Raw genomic sequence first — 19,760 nt, 5'->3', positions numbered from 1 at the left:
GGGAGGTGATGAAGTGAGTAAACCTGTCCATCAGTGCCAGTGTTTGTGCTGGGAGCTCTGTGAGGTTGGCCTTTCCTGGTTCCATGCCATATGGCTCCGAGGCTGAGGTTTCCTTCCCCTCATCTTTGCTGGCTTTTCAACTGGGCGACTGACCTTTTCCCATTCTTCTTGTCAGTGCGGTTGACCGGGGTTAGGCAAGGGGTGGCAGGTATTTTTGGCCCGTTTGCTGGGGTTAAAAGGTCATGGTCGAAGATTTCATGTGAGAGCCACTTTTTGTGTGACCGCTCAGCTCATGGCCGCCACCAGAAGTCTGGTTGGCCATTTTTCATTGCCCTTGAACTGAGTGGGTTGCAAGGCCCGTTTCCGATTGCTGTCCGTCAGGAGTCACCAGGATGGCAGATTAGTGAACCAGATGGGATTACAAAAAAAATGAAGCTTTTGATCCCGGTTGTAATTCCGCTAAAAGAAACCTCGGGGGGGGATTCGAACCAGCAATGCCCAAAGCACATGCCGCTGGTCCAGTGACGATGCCACATGGCTACCGTCTCCCCGCAATTGTTGTGGCGGTTGCTAGGCGAGTGCGTCACCTGGTGGTATGTCACGTGATCGGCAGGCCCGGCACGTCACGTGGTTGCTAAGCGACTGCTTCCCCTGGCGGGCGGGTCACGCGGTTGCTAGGCGAATGCGTCACATTGCGGCCGGCTCGCGCGGTGACGCAGGCGGCGGTTGGCCGAGCGGGAGCCTGATTTTGGGTCGATGAAGCGATCGGCGAATCCCCAGCTCCAACCCCGGGTGAGGTAGAGAGGGACAGGAGACAGGCGCCATGAGCGGCCCGTTCGTCAAGCGGACCCAGGACTCACTGGGAAAAGTGATCAAGAAGCCGCCGCTGACGGAGAAGCTGCTCAGCAAACCGCCTTTCCGCTACCTGCACGACATCTTCACCGAGGTGAGGGGGAAAGGGCGGGGGAGAGCGAGGGAGGGGAGGCGGGGGAGAGGGATTTGTTTATTGTCACGTGTACCGAGGCACAGTGAAAAGTACTTTTCTGTGAGCAGCTCAACAGATCATTAAGTACATGAGAAGAAAAGGGAATAAAAGAAAATACATAATAGGGCAACTCAACACATACAATGTAACCACAAAAGCATCTGATGAAGCATACAGGGTGTAGTGTTAATGAAATCAGTCCATAAGGGGGGGGGGGGGGAGAGGGGAGGAGAGGCCGGGGGAGAGGGGAGGGGACATCAGGCAGATTGATGAAGCCTGTGTGGATGACTCTAATCCCCTGGCTCCTGTAGGCAGGGACACACTCACTCGTGTGTTTGTGGGTCTCTCAGCTGTTGTGTTTTGGTTGGAAAGATGGTTTTCGTTTCTCTCTAAGAATGGCAGAGTGCTCCTCCTCAAATACCTGGTTGTGCAGGGCTCTCAACAGGGCACAAGGGGCTTGGGATTCCTTGTTCATGATTCTCTCAAGGTTAACGTGCGTGTTAGAACATAGAACGATACAGCGCAGTACAGGCCCTTCGGCCCACGATGTTGCACCGACATGGGAAGTCAAAAAACAAAAGCCATCTAACCTACACTATGCCATTAGCATCCATATGCTTATCCAATAAACTTTTAAATGCCCTCAATGTTGGCGAGTTCACTACTGCTGCAGGTAGGGCATTCCACGGCCTCACCATTCTTTACGTAAAGAACCTACCTCTGACCTCTGTCCTATATCTATTACCCCTCAGTTTAAGGCTATGTCCCCTCGTGCTAGCCATTTCCATCCGCGGGAGAAGGCTCTCGCTGTCCACCCTATCTAACCCTCTGATCATTTTGTATGCCTCTATTAAGTCTCCTCTTAACCTCGCTAACGAAAACAACCTCAAGTCCATCAGCCTTCCCTCATAAGATTTTCCCTCCATACCAGGCAACATCCTGGTAAATCTCCTCTGCACCCGCTCCAAAGCTTCCACGTCCTTCCTATAATGAGGTGACCAGAACTGTACGCAATACTCCAAATGCGGCCGTACCAGAGTTTTGTACAGCTGCAACATGACCTCATGACTCCGGAACTCTACCAATAAAGGCCAACACTCCGTAGGCCTTCTTCACAACCCTATCAACCTGGGTGGCAACTTTCAGGGATCTATGTACATGGACACCTAGATCCCTCTGCTCATCCACACTTCCAAGAACTTTACCATTAGCCAAATATTCCGCATTCCTGTTATTCCTTCCAAAGTGAATCACCTCACACTTCTCTACATTAAACTCCATTTGCCACCTCTCAGCCCAGCCCTGCAGCTTATCTATGTCCCTCTGTAACCTGCAACATCCTTCTGCACTGTCGACAACACCACCGACTTTAGTGTCGTCTGCAAATTTACTCACCCACCCTTCTGCGCCCTCCTCTAGGTCATTTATAAAAATGACAAACAGCAACGGCCCCAGAACAGATCCTTGTGGTACGCCACTTGTAACTGAACTCCATTCTGAACATTTCCCATCAACCACCACCCTCTGTCTTTCAGCTAGCCAATTTCTGATCCACATCTCTAAATTACCCTCAATCCCCAGCCTCCGTATTTTCTGCAATAGCCTACCGTGGGGAACCTTATCAAACGCTTTACTGAAATCCATATACACCACATCAACTGCTCTACCCTCGTCTACCTGTTCAGTCACCTTCTCAAAGAACTCGATAAGGTTTGTGAGGCATGACCTACCCTTCACAAAGCCATGCTGACTATCCCTAATCATATTATTCCTATCTAGATGATCATAAATCTTGTCTCTAATAATCCCCTCCAAGACTTTACCCACTACAGACGTGAGGCTCACCGGTCTATAGTTGCCGGGGTTGTCTCTACTCCCCTCCTTGAACAACGGGACCACATTTGCTATCCTGCAGTCCTCTGGCACTATTCCTGTAGCCAATGATGACATAAAAATCAAGGCCAAAGGCTCAGCAATCTCTTCCTTGGCTTCCCAGAGAATCCTAGGATAAATCCCATCAGGCCCCGGGGACTTATCTATTTTCAGCCTGTCCAGAATTGCCAACACCTCTTCCCTTCGTGCCTCAATGCCATCTGTTCTAATAGCCTGGATCTCAGCATTCTCCTCCTCAACATTCTCTTTTTCCTGAGTGAATACTGACGAAAAATATTCATTTAGTATCTCGCCTATCTCTTCAGACTCCACACACAACTTCCCATCCCTGTCCTTGACTGGCCCTACTCTTACCCTAGTCATTCTTTTATTCCTGACATACCTATAGAAAGCTTTTGGGTTTTCCTTGATCCTACCTGCCAAATACTTCTCATGTCCCCATCTTGCTCGTCTTAGCTCTCTCTTTAGATCCTTCCTCGCTACCTTGTAACTATCAAGCACCCCAACTGAAACTTCAGACAGCATCTTCAAATAGGCCTCCTTCTTCCTCTCAACAAGCGATTCCACTTCTTTGGTAAACCACGGTTCTCTCGCTCGACGCCTTCCTCCCTGCCTGACCGGTACGTACTTATCAAGAACACGCAGTAGCTGTTCCTTGAACAAGCTCCACATATCCAGTGTGCCCAACACTTGCAGCCTACTTCTCCAACCTATCCCCCCCAAGTCACGTCTAATGGCATCATAATTTCCCTTCCCCCAGCTATAACCCTTGCCCTGCGGGGTATGCTTATCCCTTTTCATCATTAACGTAAACATCACCGAATTGTGGTCACTGTCCCCAAAGTGCTCACCTACCTCCAAATCTAACACATGGCTTGGTTCATTACCCAAAACCAAATCCAATGTGGCCTCTCATCTTGTTGGCCTATCAACATGTTGTGTCAGGAAACCCTCCTGCACACATTGTACAAAAAACGACCCATCTAATGTACTCAAACTATATCTTTTCCGTACGAAGTCTTACAACACCAGGTTAAAGTCCAACAGGTTTGTTTCGATGTCACTAGCTTTCGGAGCGCTGCTCCTTCCTCAGGTGAATGAAGAGGTCTGTTCCAGAAACACATATATAGACAAATTCAAAGATGCCAAACAATGCTAGGAATGCGAGCATTAGCAGGTGATTAAATCTTTACAGATCCAGAGATGGGGTAACCCCAGGTTAAAGAGGTGTGAATTGTCTCAAGCCAGGACAGTTGGTAGGATTTCGCAGGCCAGATGGTGGGGGATGAATGTAATGTGACATGAATCCCAGGTCCCGGTTGAGGCCGCACTCATGTGTGTAGAACTTGGCTATAAGTTTCTGCTCGGCGATTCTGCGTTGTCGCGCGTCCTGAAAGCCGCCTTGGAGAACGCTTACCCGGAGATCAGAGGCTGAATGCCCTTGACTGCTGAAGTGTTCCCCGACTGGAAGGGAACATTCCTGCCTGGTGATTGTTGCGCGATGTCCGTTCATTCGTTGTCGCAGCGCCTGCATGGTCTTGCCAATGTACCACGCTTCGGCACATCCTTTCCTGCAGCGTATGAGGTAGACAACGTTGGCCGAGTCGCACGAGATCGTGCGACTCGGCCAACGTTGCCTACCTCATACGCTGCAGGAAAGGATGTCCCGAAGCGTGGTACATTGGCAAGACCATGCAGACGCTGCAACAACGAATGAACGGACATCGCGCAACAATCACCAGGCAGGAATGTTCCCTTCCAGTCGGGGAACACTCCAGCAGTCAAGGGCATTCAGCCTCTGATCTCCGGGTAAGCGTTCTCCAAGGCGGCCTTCAGGACCCGTGACAACGCAGAATCGCCGAGCAGAAACTTATAGCCAAGTTCCGCACACATGAGTGCGGCCTCAACCGGGACCTGGGATTCATGTCACATTACATTCATCCCCCACCATCTGGCCTGCGAAATCCTACCAACTGTCCTGGCTTGAGACAATTCACACCTCTTTAACCTGGGGTTACCCCATCTCTGGATCTGTAAAGATTTAATCACCTGCTAATGCTCGCATTCCTAGCATTGTTTGGCATCTTTGAATTTGTCTATATATGTGTTTCTGGAACAGACCTCTTCATTCACCTGAGGAAGGAGCAGCGCTCCGAAAGCTAGTGACATCGAAACAAACCTGTTGGACTTTCACCTGGTGTTGTAAGACTGCGTACTGTGCTCACCCCAGTCCAACGCCGGCATCTCCACATTATATCTTTTCCAGTCAATACTTGGAAAGTTAAAGTCTCCCATAATAACTACCCTGTTACTTTCGCTCTTATCCAGAATCATCTTCGCCATCCTTTCCTCTACATCCCTAGAACTATTTGGAGGCCTATAGAAAACTCCCAACAGGGTGACCTCTCCTTTCCTGTTTCTAACCTCAGCCCATACTACCTCGGAAGACGAGTCCCCATCTAGCATCCTCTCCGCCACCGTAATACTGTTTTTGGCTAGCAGCGCCACACCTCCCCCTCTTTTGCCTCCTTCTCTGCACTTACTAAAACACCTAAACCCCGGAACCTGCAACAACCATTCCTGTCCCTGCTCTATCCATGTCTCTGAAATGGCCACAACATCGAAGTCCCAGGTACCAACCCATGCTGCCAGTTCCCCTACCTTATTTCGTATACTCCTGGCATTGAAGTAGACACACTTCAAACCACCTACCTGAACACTGGCCCCCTCCTGCGAAGTCAAATCTGTGCTCCTGACCTCTATACTCTCAATCTCTCGTACCCTAAAACTACAATCCAGGTTCCCATGCCCCTGTATGTTCAGTCGGCAGTTAGGAAGGCAAATGCAATGTTAGCATTCATGTCGAGAGGGCTAGAATACAAAACTGGGTATGTACTTCTGAGGCTCTGGTCAGACCCCATTTGGAGTATCGTGAGCATCTTTGGGCCCTGTATCTAAGGAAGGATGTGCTGACCTTGAAAAGGGTCCAGAGGAGGTTAACAAGAATGATCCCTGGAATGAAGAGCTTGTCGTATGAGGAACGGTTGAGGACTCTGGTCTGTACTCATTGGAGTTTAGAAGGATAAGGAGGGATCTTATTGAAATTACAGGATACTGTGGGGGCTGGATAGCGTGGACGTGGAGAGGATGCTTTCACTTGTAGGAAAAACTAGAACCAGAGGACACCATCTCAGACTAAAGGGACCATCCTTCAAAACAGATGAGGAGGGATTTCTTCAGCCAGCGAATGGTGAATCTGTGGAACACTTTGCCGCAGAAGGCGGTGGAGGCCAAATCACTGAGATAGATAGGTTCTTGATTGATAAGGGGATCCGGGGTTATGGGGAGAAGGCAGGAGAATGGGGATGAGAAAAATATCAGCCATGATTGCATTGTGGAGCAGACTCAATGGGCCGACTAGCCTAATTCAGTTCCTATGTCTTATGGTTGGAAGTGTCGTCCTCCGAGTTGGAAGTGTCGGCCTCTGTACATCTGTCTCTACTTTCATTCTGCCCTCTGCGAACTTGAGGATATCCCAAACTCTGTTGCCCTGAGCGGGTTGTTTTATGAGCGAAGTTTGGAGTGGTTAGGTTTGTATCCACTAAAGTTCATAAAATCAAGAGGCGACTTGTTTGATATTTATTAGATCCGGAGGGGTATTGGCAGGGTGGATGTGGACAGGATGTTTCTTTTTGTGGGAGAATCTAAAACTAGGGGATCACGGTTTAAAAACAAGCAATTGCTCATTTAAGACAGAAGTGAGAAAAGCATTTCTGTGAGGTTTGAGAGTCTGTGGAACTCCTTCCTCAAAAGGCAATGGAAGCAGAGTCTTTGAATTTTTTAAGGCAGAGCCAGCTAGATTCAGGTTTAACGAGGGGGTGAAAAGTTATCAGGGGTTGACAGGAATTTGGGGCTGAGATTACTATCAGCCATAATCTTATTGAATGCGGAGCAGGCTTGAGGGGAGGACGGACGACCGCCTCCTGCTCCTAGTTCGTATGTTCACTCGAACCAAGTCTTGAGCTGATCTACATCCACCTAGAACCATATTAAAATGGTTTTTAGATTTTAAAAACCCAATTTTTAGCATTCTCATCCTTGTTTTCAGATCCGTCCATGGCCTGCCCCTCCCCTACCTCTAATCTCCAGTACCTCCAAGATCTCTGCTCCTTAAATGTAGGCTTCTTGAGCCTCCCAGATTTTAATCGCTCGGCTGTTGTGGCCATGCCTTCAGCTGTTCTGGAATTCCCTCCCTACATATCAACTTTTCTAACTCATTCTCTTCCTTTAAGGCATTCCTTAAGATTTGTCTCTTTAACTATGTTTTTAGTAATCTATCCTAATATCTCTTTCTGTCAAGTTTTGCTTTAAAGTGGTCATATGAAACACATTGGGTTGTTTTATTATTTTAAATGTGCTGTATGAGTTGTTGGATCTTAACTTCCATCAAATATGAATGTGATGGGTGGAGGTTGAACTTTGCCCATGTAGTTCTCTGCACAGCAAGTACTAATTTTTCTTCATTCTTAATAACTATATTATGTGGCTAATCACACTCAGTTTGTCATTTAACACAGAGCTTCATCCCTCTGCTTAGGATCTTATTGGAATATATATGTTTCTGAGGGGACTTGACAGTTTGAATGCTAAGAGGATATTTCCCCTCATGGGGAATCTAGAACTAGGGGGCACAATTTAAAATAAGGGGTCTCCCATTTAAAAAAAAAAAACTTAAGAGTACCCAATTTTTTTTCCAATTAAGGGGCAATTTAGCGTGGCCAATCCACCTAACCTGCAATATTTGGGTTGTGGGGGTGAAACCCACGCAGACATGGGGAGAATGTGCAAACTCCACACGGACAGTGACCCAGGGCCGGGATTCGAACCGGTGTCCTCAGCTCCGCAGTCCCTGTGAGGGGTTTCCCATTTTAGATGGAAATGAGGAGGAATTTGTTCTTCCCAGACGGTGATTCATGTTTAGAATTTTCTTCCCCAGTGAGCAGTGGAGGCTGCGTCATTGAATATATTCAAGGCTGAGTTGGAATTTTGATCGACAAGGGATTTGAGGGCTATGTGCATAGACAGGAAAGTGGAGTTGGGCCACAATCAGATCAGCCATGATCTTGACTGGCAGAGCAGGTTCGAGGCGCAAATAGCCTTGTATTCTTATGAACATCAGACAGACTGTCATGTGTTCCATATAGCCAACTGCAGCTTTAACCTTAAATCTGTGTGCTGTGACAACAAGAAATTAACTGTTTAATAAGCTTTCACAGGGAAAAAGCAAGCATCACTCTTCCTTTTTCGGTATTTTTGATTTCTGGATAATAAGTCAGGGTTGTCACTGGGGCTACCACATCAGTAAAATACAGTTCTTACTGGTATCTTGAGGGTCGCATTCCACAATTAAAATTATTTATCTGTGACACTGGGTGGAATACTCCCAAATAGTGGCAATTCCCATTGCGCTCTTCCTGCATTTAGTAATTTTTTTGGCGGAAGGGCATGGTTTGCACCGGCACTTAGAATGGGGCCTAAACATACCCTGTCCCTCTGGCACCTTGACAGTGCTAACATACCTGTCATGTCGCTGACCACCCGGGGACTCCAATGTCCTCAAATCCCCCTACCATCTGGCCTTCAGTGGTGGAGACCAGTAGGGGGATTTCTGCTGGCTTCATGCTGTGTCAGCAAGGGGGGGGTGGGGTGGGAATAGAGGAGAATACTGGGTGCCCAGCAAGGGCTTGAACCAGATTACGTCAGCTGCAGCACGCCGGGAGCATCGTGCACTCTTTGGCGCCTGACGCAAATCCCGTTTAGGGGCTTTCCCGTTATTTTCCCAACATAGTGGGATTTGCGCTGGGTGCATCGCAGCCGGAGAATCACCCTCATTGATTCTGAATCACCAAATTTGCAGTGATTCTCAGTTGTGAGTTTCAGCTGTATCTAGTGACTAAAACTATCTACTGTGATATCTGCAGTTAATACAGGGAAAGGGACTATATCACCACAAAACCTCCATAAGTTCTGGCTGTACTACTTAATGTGACAGCTTGGCACTGATAACTCTCTTGCTTCTGACTCGAAATCCAGTGAGATGTAAAACAGCCTACCCATACATTATTGCCCCTTTTTAACCCATGGATAAAAGTTAAAATTACCCCCAAGGATGTGAGCACATCCCCAGATGGACGTTTCAGTGCAACAGTGATGGAGCTCTTCACGATTGAAGAAACTGCTTTATGGATAAATCTTTAAAATGAGATTATGTCGACCTTTTCAGGTGGGTTGAAAATATACCATGGAGAATATTCCAAGAAGATCAGGACATTCTTCTGGTGCCTTGGCCAACATTTATCTCTCAATCAACAAGATCAAAAGAGATTATTTTAAAACTGATTATCCATCATATTGCTGTGTGTGAAAACTGACAGTTGCTTACAGGATAACAGTGTAACCTAGCTCCATTCATGTTAAAATAATTACTCCTGCACCTTTTGTGATCTTTTTTGGATTTAAAGATTCTGGAGCTCTGTTTTCTGTCTGAATTCCGAAAATCAAAGCTAGATAAATTACTTCTACATTTGAACTTCAGTCAGATATTGCACAAATTAATATATCTTCCTTGGTGCTTGATCTAAAATATCAACCTAGAAGATCCAGGTAAATGTTAGCAGTTATGGCATTGTTGGACATACCCAGGTTTTTGTTTGTCTCTTGTGTTTACTCCTCAATTGGAATCATATTTATTTCACTGTGGTTTGTTCTATAAACTGTAACTTGTGTCTTTGTCAATTTCAATGTATTTTAAAAACAGTGCAACAATTCGGCTTTTCCAGATACTTTTATCTTGTTCCGAACACAAGAACTGTCAGAGGAAAACATGTAGCTCCTATGAACTAAAATTAGATCTTGTTCTTTAGGCCGCATAGTATACTCTGGGTGAACAGATGATATCTGGAATGATGTGTCGGAATTCCCTTTTATACTGAAATGAAAGATAGATTTATAGCACCCATCACAACCTCGGGACATCATAAAGTACTTTACAGGCAATACAGTAATTTTAATGTATGGTCACTGTAGTCACTTCTAAAGGCAACTCGGTAGAAGGACCCTTGCGTGGTTCTCCACTTTTAGCTATGCAATCCTAGCTGTAACATCACCACAGTGGCTTCTCTGTCCACCCCTGTATCTGTGGAGTCTTCACTGATCTATTCTTGACCACCTCTTCCACAACTATATTCTGCCCCTCAGTGTCACCATCTGAGAACATATTCTTAAGCCTATACTGAGGACACTGATTTGACCTCTCCACCATTTGCCTCAAGCAAACCATTACATCTGTGGTGTGGGATTGCTTGTCCAACGTAGGCTGCAACATCCTTCACTTAAACATTGGAAAGACCAAAAACCATTGACATTGATCTCTGCCACATGCTTTGTAACTACATCTCTGATTCTCCCCTGCCTCTTTCAGTTTGAACCTGTTCACTAGCCTTTTTGATCCTTAGCTCAACCCCCAATCCCTTGCTCTATCCAACACAAGTTGGCCTATTTTCTCTTCTGTAACATTGCCCTCCCCTGCACCTGCCACAATACATCTGTTGCTGAAAGTCTTCTGCATGCCTTTTTACCTCCAGACTGAGCTACTTGAATGTTCTGGCTTTCCATTCCTGACATTTTAAAGTTTCAGCTGATCCAAAACAGCTAGTATCCTGCCCCGCTGCAAGCTCTGTTTACCCATCACCTTTGTCCTTGTGATCTACATTGGGTTGTGATCTCTCTCTGCCGATAATTTAAAAATCAAATCCTCATTTTTTGTTTTTTTTTTTACTTCTCTCATGGTCTTGTCCCTCCTTAAGTCTATTTGCCTCTCTTCATTTACAAGCTTCCTTAAAACCCACTTCTTTGACTAATATTTGTTTGGCTGTCCTTGGGCAGCACGGTAGGACAAGTGGATAGCACTGTGGCTTCATAGCGCCAGGCTGCCAGGTTCGATTTCCCACTGGGTCACTGTCTGTGCGGAGTCTGCACGTTCTCCCTGTGTCTGTGGGTTTCCTCCGGGTGCTCCGGTTTCCTCCCACAGTCCAAAGACGTGCAGGTTAGGTGGATTGGCCATGATGATTTGCCCTTGGTGACCAAAAAGATTAGGAGGGGTTATGGGGGTAGGGTGGAAGTGAGGGATTAAGTGGGTCGGTGCAGACTTGATGGGCCGAATGGCCTCCTTCTGCACTGTATGTTCTAATATCTCATCCCTTGGCTTGGTGTCTGCTTATGTCTGACAACATCATTCATGTTTATTATGTTAAATATGCTATGTAAATGTAAACTGGTGTTTTTATTTTCTGTTTTGCGTCCATACATTTAAACAGCTACCTCACAAACTCTTTGTTTGTTGTTTGCAGGATACCGCATGAGTGATATAATTTAACGCTTTGAAATTATGTGGGAGAGGGCTATGAATAACATCTGACCAACAATACTCCATAGTACAAGCCTTATAGACCGAGATTTTGTTAGATGTAATGCTATCCTGATGGATGAATTCATTTTTTTAGATACCTTTAAAAGAAAAACATACATTGGAAACTTTCCTCTGCATTGTGAATAAAAGTAGGCTGGACTCCTATCGTCATTTTTATCACGTGGTCTGGTCAGCTCACTTAAAAATAACATTCAATCATAGCTCTTCTGAGAACAGACCATTCATAGGGACAGGGGTAGGCCTTTCGGCCCTTAAACCCTGCCCTGCCATTCAATAAGATCCTGACTGATCTGGTTGTAATTTCAACTCCGCTTTCCTGTGAATTGTTTATATATGATTTTATATTAATTGAATATTTTAAAAATATCCAATTAAGGGGCATTTTTTAGTGTGGCCAATCCACCTGCACTGCACATCTTTGGGTTCTGGGGTGAGACCCATCCAGACATGGGGAGAACGTGCAAACTCCACACTGACATTAACCCGAGGCTGGGATCAAATCCGGGTCCTCGGCGCCGTGAGACAGCAGTGCTCACCACTGCGCCACCATGCCGCCCCATATTAATTGAATATGACTCTTCAGGGTTCTATTGAGGAATCATATACCACTCAAAATGTTAACTCTGTTTCTCCCTCTGCAGATTCTGCCTGAACTGTTGAGTATTTCCAGAATTTTCTGTTTTTATTTCCGATCTCCAGCATCCACAGGATTTTGCTTTTGTGTTAGTTATCAAAGATGATTAGTAGACTTCCGGGTGCGGCGATGACCAGCTGAGTCGCACGTTTCGGCAGCACCCTGTGAAACGGACTTTTGGGCTCTTGATTGGAGCCCCAACGGCAATTTTGACGGCTAAAAACACTGTGCGGTAAACCAGAAGGGAATCCCCCCTGGATACGGATGGAAAAAGGAGGAGAGAGTGGCCAGATTGCAGTGGATCCTTTAGAACAGCGGCAAGGAAGGCAAGCAAAAACCAAGATGGCGTCGGAAGGTGGCAGTTTAACATGGGGCCCTGAACAACAAGAGTTCTTGAAATGCTGTGTGGAAGAGATCAAAAAGGAAATGAAGAAAGAGCTGTTGGCCCCGATAATACAGGCGATCGAAGGGCTAAAGGAGGAACAAAAGACCCAGGAGCGGGAGCTTCGGGTCGTGAAGGCAAAGGCTGCCGAGAATGAGGACGACATACAGGGCCTGGTGGTGAAGACGGAGATGCACGAGGCACATCAGAAACGATGTGTGGAAAGGTTGGAGGCACTGGAAAACAACGCAAGGAGGAACAACCTGAGGATTCTTGGTCTTCCTGAAGGTGTGGAGGGAGCGGACGCGGGGCATATGTGAGCACGATGCTGCACTCGTTAATGGGAGCGGAGGCCCCGGCGGGTCTGTTGGAGGTGGAGGGAGCATACCGAGTGATGGCGCGAGGACCGAGAGCAGGAGAAATTCCCAGAGCCATAATGGTGAGATTCCTCCGTTTTAAGGATAGAGAAATGGTCCTTAGATGGGCAAAGAAAACTCGGAGCAGTAAATGGGAGAACGCGGTGATCCGCGTTTATCAAGACTGGAGTGCGGAGGTGGCGAGAAGGAGGGCGAGCTTTAATCGGGCCAAGGCGGTGCTTCATAAAAAGAAGATAAAATTTGGAATGCTGCAACCGGCAAGACTGTGGGTCACATATCGAGGGAGGCACCACTACTTTGAGACGGCGGATGAAGCGTGGACTTTTATTGTGGAAGAAAAACTGGAATGAGCGGGTTATTAAAAAGAACGTTCAAACAAAGTGGTGGGGCGAATGTGGGGGGCAAAGAGGGGTTTTATGTACTAATCCTGCGATGTGGTAACTTTTCTCTCTCCCACAGGTGGTGATGGGGGGAGGTGGAGGAGATGGGGCGTTGGCCATTAGGGGCGGGGCCAAGGGAGAAGCGCGGGCTTGGTTCCCGCGCTATGATAATCATGGCGGGAATAGAGAAGCAGGAAGGAGGGGGCGTCGCACGGTGCGAGCCGAGGTCACGGGGGGAAGCCGAGGTCAGCCAGAGTTTGCTGACTTCTGGGAGCAACATGGGGGGAGTAATTACGCTAGCGGGGGATCTAGCGGGGGGGGTGGGAGGGGGGAATTACTGGGTTGCTGCTGCTGGGGAGAGGGGGGAGCTGGTATGGGAGAGGATGGGTGGGGGGGCACCGCCTGGGGGAGATACAGCTGCGTGGGAACCGGGTGAGGAGCTGGAAAAAGGTGATGGCTAATCGACAAGGGGGGGGGTAGGAAGCCCCCCAACTCGGCTGATCACGTGGAACGTGAGAGGGCTGAACGGGCCGAGAAAGAGGGCACGGGTACTCGCACACCTTAAGAAACTTAAGGCAGATGTGGTTATGTTACAGGAAACGCACCTGAAACTAATAGACCAGGTTAGGCTACGCAAAGGATGGGTGGGGCAGGTGTTCCATTCGGGGCTAGATGCGAAAAACAGGGGGGTGGCTATATTAGTGGGGAAGCGGGTAATGTTCGAGGCAAAGACTATAGTGGCGGATAACGGGGGCAGATACGTGATGGTGAGTGGCAAACTACAGGGGGAGACGGTGGTTTTGGTAAACGTATATGCCCCGAACTGGGATGATGCCAATTTTGAGGCGGATGCTAGGACGCATTCCGGACCTAGAGATGGGAAAGCTGATAATGGGGGGAGATTTTAATACGGTGTTGGAACCAGGGCTGGATAGGTCGAAGTCCAGGACTGGAAGGAGGCCGGCAGCAGCCAAGGTACTTAAAGATTTTATGGAGCAGATGGGAGGTGTCGACCCGTGGAGATTTAGCAGACCTAGGAGTAAGGAGTTCTCGTTTTTCTCCTATGTCCATAAAGTCTACTCGCGAATAGACTTTTTTGTGCTGGGAAGGGCGTTGATCCCGAAGGTGAGGGGAACGGAGTATACGGCTATAGCCATTTCGGATCACGCTCCACACTGGGTGGACTTGGAGATAGGGGAGGAAACAGGAGGGCGCCCACCCTGGAGAATGGACATGGGACTAATGGCAGATGAGGGGGTGTGTCTAAGGGTGAGGGGGTGCATTGAAAAGTACTTGGAACTCAATGATAATGGGGAGGTCCAGGTGGGAGTGGTCTGGGAGGCGTTGAAGGCGGTGGTTAGAGGGGAGCTGATATCAATAAGGGCACATAAAGGGAAGCAGGAGAGTAAGGAACGGGAGCGGTTGCTGCAAGAACTTTTGAGGGTGGACAGACAATATGCGGAAGCACCGGAGGAGGGACTGTACAGGGAAAGGCAAAGGCTACATGTAGAATTTGACTTGCTGACTACAGGCACTGCAGAGGCACAATGGAGGAAGGCACAGGGTGTACAGTACGAATATGGGGAGAAGGCGAGCAGGTTGCTGGCACACCAATTGAAGAAAAGGGGAGCAGCGAGGGAAATAGGGGGAGTGAGGGATGAGGAAGGAGAGATGGAGCGGAGAGAGTGAATGGAGTGTTCAAGACATTTTATAAAAAATTATATGAAGCTCAACCCCCGGATGGGAGGGAGAGAATGATGGGCTTCTTGGATCGGCTGGAATTTCCCAAGGTGGAAGAGCAGGAAAGGGTGGGACTGGGAGCACAGATCGAGGTAGAAGAAGTGGTGAAAGGAATTAGGAGCATGCAGGCGGGAAAGGCCCCGGGACCGGATGCTCGCCCCGGTACTGACGAGGACCTTTAATGAGGCAAAGGAAAGGGGACAACTGCCCCCGACTATGTCTGAAGCAACGATATTGCTTCTCTTAAAGAAGGAAAAGGACCCGCTACAATGCGGGTCCTATAGACCTATTTCCCTCCTAAATGTAGATGCCAAGGTCCTGGCCAAGGTAATGGCAATGAGAATAGAGGAATGTGTCCCGGGGGTGGTCCACGAGGACCAAACTTGGTTTGTGAAGGGGAGACAGCTGAACACGAATATACGGAGGTTTTTAGGGGTAATGATGATGGCCCCACCAGAGGGAGAAACGGAGATAGTAGTGGCGATGGATGCCGAGAAAGCATTTGATAGAGTGGAGTGGGATTATTTGTGGGAGGTGTTGAGGAGATTTGGTTTTGGAGAGGGGTATGTTAGATGGGTGCAGCTGTTGTGTAGGGCCCCAGTGGCGAGCGTGGTCAGGAATGGACGGGGATCTGCATATTTTCGGCTCCATAGAGGGACAAGGCAGGGATGCCCTCTGTCCCCATTATTGTTTGCACTGGCGATTGAGCCCCTGGCGATAGCGTTGAGGGGTTCCAAGAAGTGGAGGGGAGTACTTAGGGGAGGAGAAGAGCACCGGGCATCTTTGTATGCGGACGATTTGCTACTATACGTGGCGGACCCGGCGGAGGGGATGCCAGAAATAATGCGGATACTTGGGGAGTTTGGGGATTTTTCAGGGTATAAATTGAACATGGGGAAAGGTGAGTTGTTTGTGGTGCATCCAGGGGAGCAGAGTAGAGAAATAGAGGAACTACCGTTGAGGAAGGTAACAAGGGACTTTCGTTACCTGGGGATCCAGATAGCTAAGAATTGGGGCACATTGCATAGGTTAAATTTAACGCGGTTGGTGGAACAGATGGAGGAGGATTTCAAGAGATGGGATATGGTATCCCTGTCAATGGCAGGGAGGGTGCAGGCGGTTAAGATGGTGGTCCTCCCGAGATTCCTCTTTGTGTTTCAGTGCCTCCCGGTGGTGATCACGAAGGCTTTTTTAAAAAGGATTGAAAAGAGCATCATGGGTTTTGTGTGGGCCGGGAAGACCCCGAGAGTGAGGAAGGGATTCTTACAGCGTAGCAGGGATAGGGGGGGGCTGGCACTACCGAGCCTAAGTGAGTATTATTGGGCCGCTAATATTTCAATGGTGAGTAAGTGGATGGGAGAGGAGGAGGGAGCGGCGTGGAAGAGATTAGAGAGGGCGTCCTGTAGGGGGACTAGCCTACAGGCTATGGTGACAGCCCCATTGCCGTTCTCACCGAGGAACTACACCACAAGCCCGGTGGTGGTGGCTACACTGAAGATTTGGGGACAGTGGAGACGGCATAGGGGAAAGACTGGAGCCTTGGGGGGGGGGGGTCCCCGATAAGAAACAACCATAGGTTTGCCCCGGGGGGAATGGATGGGGGATATGGAATGTGGCAAAGAGCAGGAATAACGCAACTGAAAGATCTGTTTGTGGATGGGAAGTTCGCGAGTCTGGGAGCGCTGACCGAGAAATATGGGTTGCCCCAAGGGAATGCATTCAGGTATATGCAACTGAGGGCTTTTGCGAGGCAACAGGTGAGGGAATTCCCGCAGCTCCCGACACGAGGTGCAGGACAGAGTGATCTCAAAGACATGGGTGGGGGATGGTAAGGTGTCAGATATATATAGGGAAATGAGGGACGAAGGGGAGACTATGGTAGATGAACTAAAGGGGAAATGGGAAGAAGAGCTGGGGGAGGAGATCGAGGAGGGGCTGTGGGCAGATGCCCTAAGCAGGGTACACTCGTCGTCCTCGTGTGCCAGGCTAAGCCTGATTCAGTTTAAGGTATTACCAAGGGCACATATGACTGGAGCACGGCTCAGTAAATTTTTTGGGGTGGAGGATAGGTGTGCGAGGTGCTCGAGAAGCCCAGCGAATCATACCCATATGTTTTGGTCATGCCCGGCACTACAGGGGTTTTGGATGGGGGTGACAAAGGTGCTTTCGAAAGTAGTAGGAGTCCGGGTCGAACCAAGCTGGGGGTTGGCTATATTTGGGGTTGCACAAGAGCCGGGAGTGCAGGAGGCGAGAGAGGCCGATGTTTTGGCCTTTGCGTCCCTAGTAGCCCGGCGCAGGATATTGCTAATTTGGAAAGAAGCCAAGCCCCCGGGGGTGGAGACCTGGATAAATGACATGGCGGGGTTTATCAAGCTAGAGCGGATTAAGTTCGTCCTAAGGGGGTCGGCTCAAGGGTTCACCAGGCGGTGGCAACCGTTCGTCGAATACCTCGCAGAAAGATAGACGGAATGGGAAAAAGAAGGCAGCAGCAGCAGCAGCCCAGGATCGGGGTGGGGGGGGGAGGAGGAACCAGAAGGACTCTCAGGGTTGTTAATATATACTGTATAGTATGTATAGGTCGTTGCTACAGATAATTATATATTGGACTGTTAAATTATATTTTTGGAGAGTGTTACTTGTGACAAGGCAGTTGCCAATTAGGGCTAGTTTTCATTTTTGTTATTTATTATTTATTCATTTTTTGTTTATAAAATAGGTCATTGTTATTTGTGTTGTTATAATATTGTGTAAAGGATGCACAATGTACTGTGTTGGTTGACCAAAAATTTTCAATAAAATATTTAATAAAAAAAAAAGATGATTAGTAGCCAAATCAACAAATTGTAAAATAGACAAATATTTATCTTTGTAGACAATGAAACTGCAAGGCGAGTTCAGCTATGCCTCTGCGTTCAATTATATTTGCTTGATAATATTTTGGTATTTTTATTCAGGGTAAAATCCAACTGAAGGATATGTTCTTTTTCCCTCAATTCCAGAAGATGGAGCTCCTAGAACATAGAACATAGAAAAATACAGCACAGAACAGGCCCTTCAGCCCACGATGTTGTGCCGAACCTTTGTCCTAGATAAATCATAGATTATCATAGAATTTACAGTGCAGAAGTAGGCCATTCGGCCCATCGAGTCTGCACCGGCTCTTGGAAAGAGCACCCTACCAAAGGTCAACACCTCCACCCCCATAACCCAGTAACCCCACCCAACACTAAGGGCAATTTAGCATGGCCAATCCACCTAACCTGCACATCTTTGGACTGTGGGAGGAAACCGGAGCACCCGGAGGAAACCCACGCAGTCACGGGAGGATATGCAGACTCCGCACAGACAGTGACCCAAGCCGGAATCGAACCTGGGACCCTGGAGCTGTGAAGCAATTGTGCTATCCACAATGCTACCGTGCTGCCCCAAATCTGTCCTCATCTGAAGTTTTTATTTTTGAGGAATTGACTGCAGTGAGCAATGGACAGGATGATGTGAATTCATAAAGAAAGCACAGCATTGTTGATGTTCACTGTCGAACTGAAAATCAAAGTCATTTCAGTGTAGTTGCCTAGTTATTACCAGGTTGTAAATATTTGTTTATGTACTTGAAGTGGAACAATTCATGTAATGATTTGAACTAATGAACAATTGAAGTTATAAATTGTTTATGTTGTGTGGATGTTGTACTTGTTTCTGCTGTCACTATGGTACATGAAAATGAGCACAACTAAGGGACTGTTTCCAAAGTCTATTGTCACAAAGACTTTTGATATCCACGTTTAGCATTAATTATTTGCTCTTTTTTTTCCCTTTTCCACTCCTCAGTATAAAATAAGTTTAAATTATCACCAAAAATTGCAAGAGAATCTTATTTTAAAAAAATGTTTTTATTAAGAATTTTTCATATTATACAGAACAAAGGTAAGCATGAACATACATCAAAATCAAAAATATATACATCGGTCGTCTTCCATTATTTACATCGGTTGTCCATGTGGAGTTTGCACATTCTCCCTGTTGTTTGTGTAGGTCCAATCCCCACAACTCAAAGATGTGCAGGGTAGCTGGATTGGCCAGGCTAAATTGCCCCTTAATTGGGGAAAAAAAAGAATTGGGTACTCTAAATTTTTTTAATTTAAATTTCCATCGGTTGTCTTTCGCTATTTACTACGGTTACAGCTTGTTTTACGTTTTCCAGTAGGCGGTTCGTTCTAGCTGGGTCCCCTGTGTCCATCTCCCCCTTTTCTTCCTGACACCCCATCCCTTCTAGTCATCTGGTGTGCCCTCTTCCCTCCTCTGTTCTTATATCCTGTTCCTGTAGGGTTGGCATGATGCCATGTATTTTGTTATCATAGAATCATAGAATTTACAGTGCAGAAGGAGGCCATTCAGCCCATCAAGTCTACACCGGCTCTTGGAATGAGCACCCTACCCAAGCCCACACTTCCACCCTATCCCCATAACCCAGTAACCCCACCCAACACCAAGGGCAATTTTGAACACTAAGGGCAATTTATCATGGCCAATCCACCTAACCTGCACATCTTTGGACTGTGGGAGGAAACCGGAGCACCCGGAGGAAACCCACACACACACTGGGAGGATGTGCAGACTCCGCACAGACAGTGACCCAAGCCGGAATCGAACCTGGGACCCTGGAGCTGTGAAGCAATTGTGCTATCCACAATGCTACCGTTTAAACAACCTGTTTATTCGTGAGCTCTGTGTATCACTTTCAGCTGCATTAGCCTTGCACATGTAGAAGTAGAGTTGACCCTGTGCAGTGCTTCGCTCCAGAGTCCCCACCCTATTTCAAACCCTAGGTCTTCCTCCCATTTTTCCCTTGTCTCGTACAGTGGTGTGTGCGTGCCCGTCCCA

At 47.6% G+C, this 19,760-nt stretch overlaps 1 protein-coding gene across 3 annotated transcripts in view; it reads left to right on the top strand.

Moving 5' to 3' along the window:
- The first annotated feature begins 692 nt into the window (after positions 1 to 692).
- traf3ip1 (TNF receptor-associated factor 3 interacting protein 1) overlaps positions 693 to 19,760 on the top strand; it is a 290,175-nt gene continuing 271,107 nt past the window's right edge. For 2 of the 3 annotated variants that reach the window (XM_072481210.1, XM_072481192.1), the window contains exon 1: positions 693 to 946. In XM_072481210.1, the coding sequence (XP_072337311.1) occupies positions 824 to 946 (123 nt within the window). In that variant the 5' untranslated portion in view covers positions 693 to 823. The remainder of the gene's footprint in view (positions 947 to 19,760) is intronic. The other variant, XM_072481201.1, reaches the window with a different exon arrangement.

Source organism: Scyliorhinus torazame, chromosome 2, assembly GCF_047496885.1.
Source record: "Scyliorhinus torazame isolate Kashiwa2021f chromosome 2, sScyTor2.1, whole genome shotgun sequence".
Lineage (NCBI taxonomy): Eukaryota > Metazoa > Chordata > Chondrichthyes > Carcharhiniformes > Scyliorhinidae > Scyliorhinus > Scyliorhinus torazame.
The sequence above is the reverse complement of the archived record's forward strand: the minus strand, read 5'-3'. Positions and strand labels throughout refer to the sequence as shown.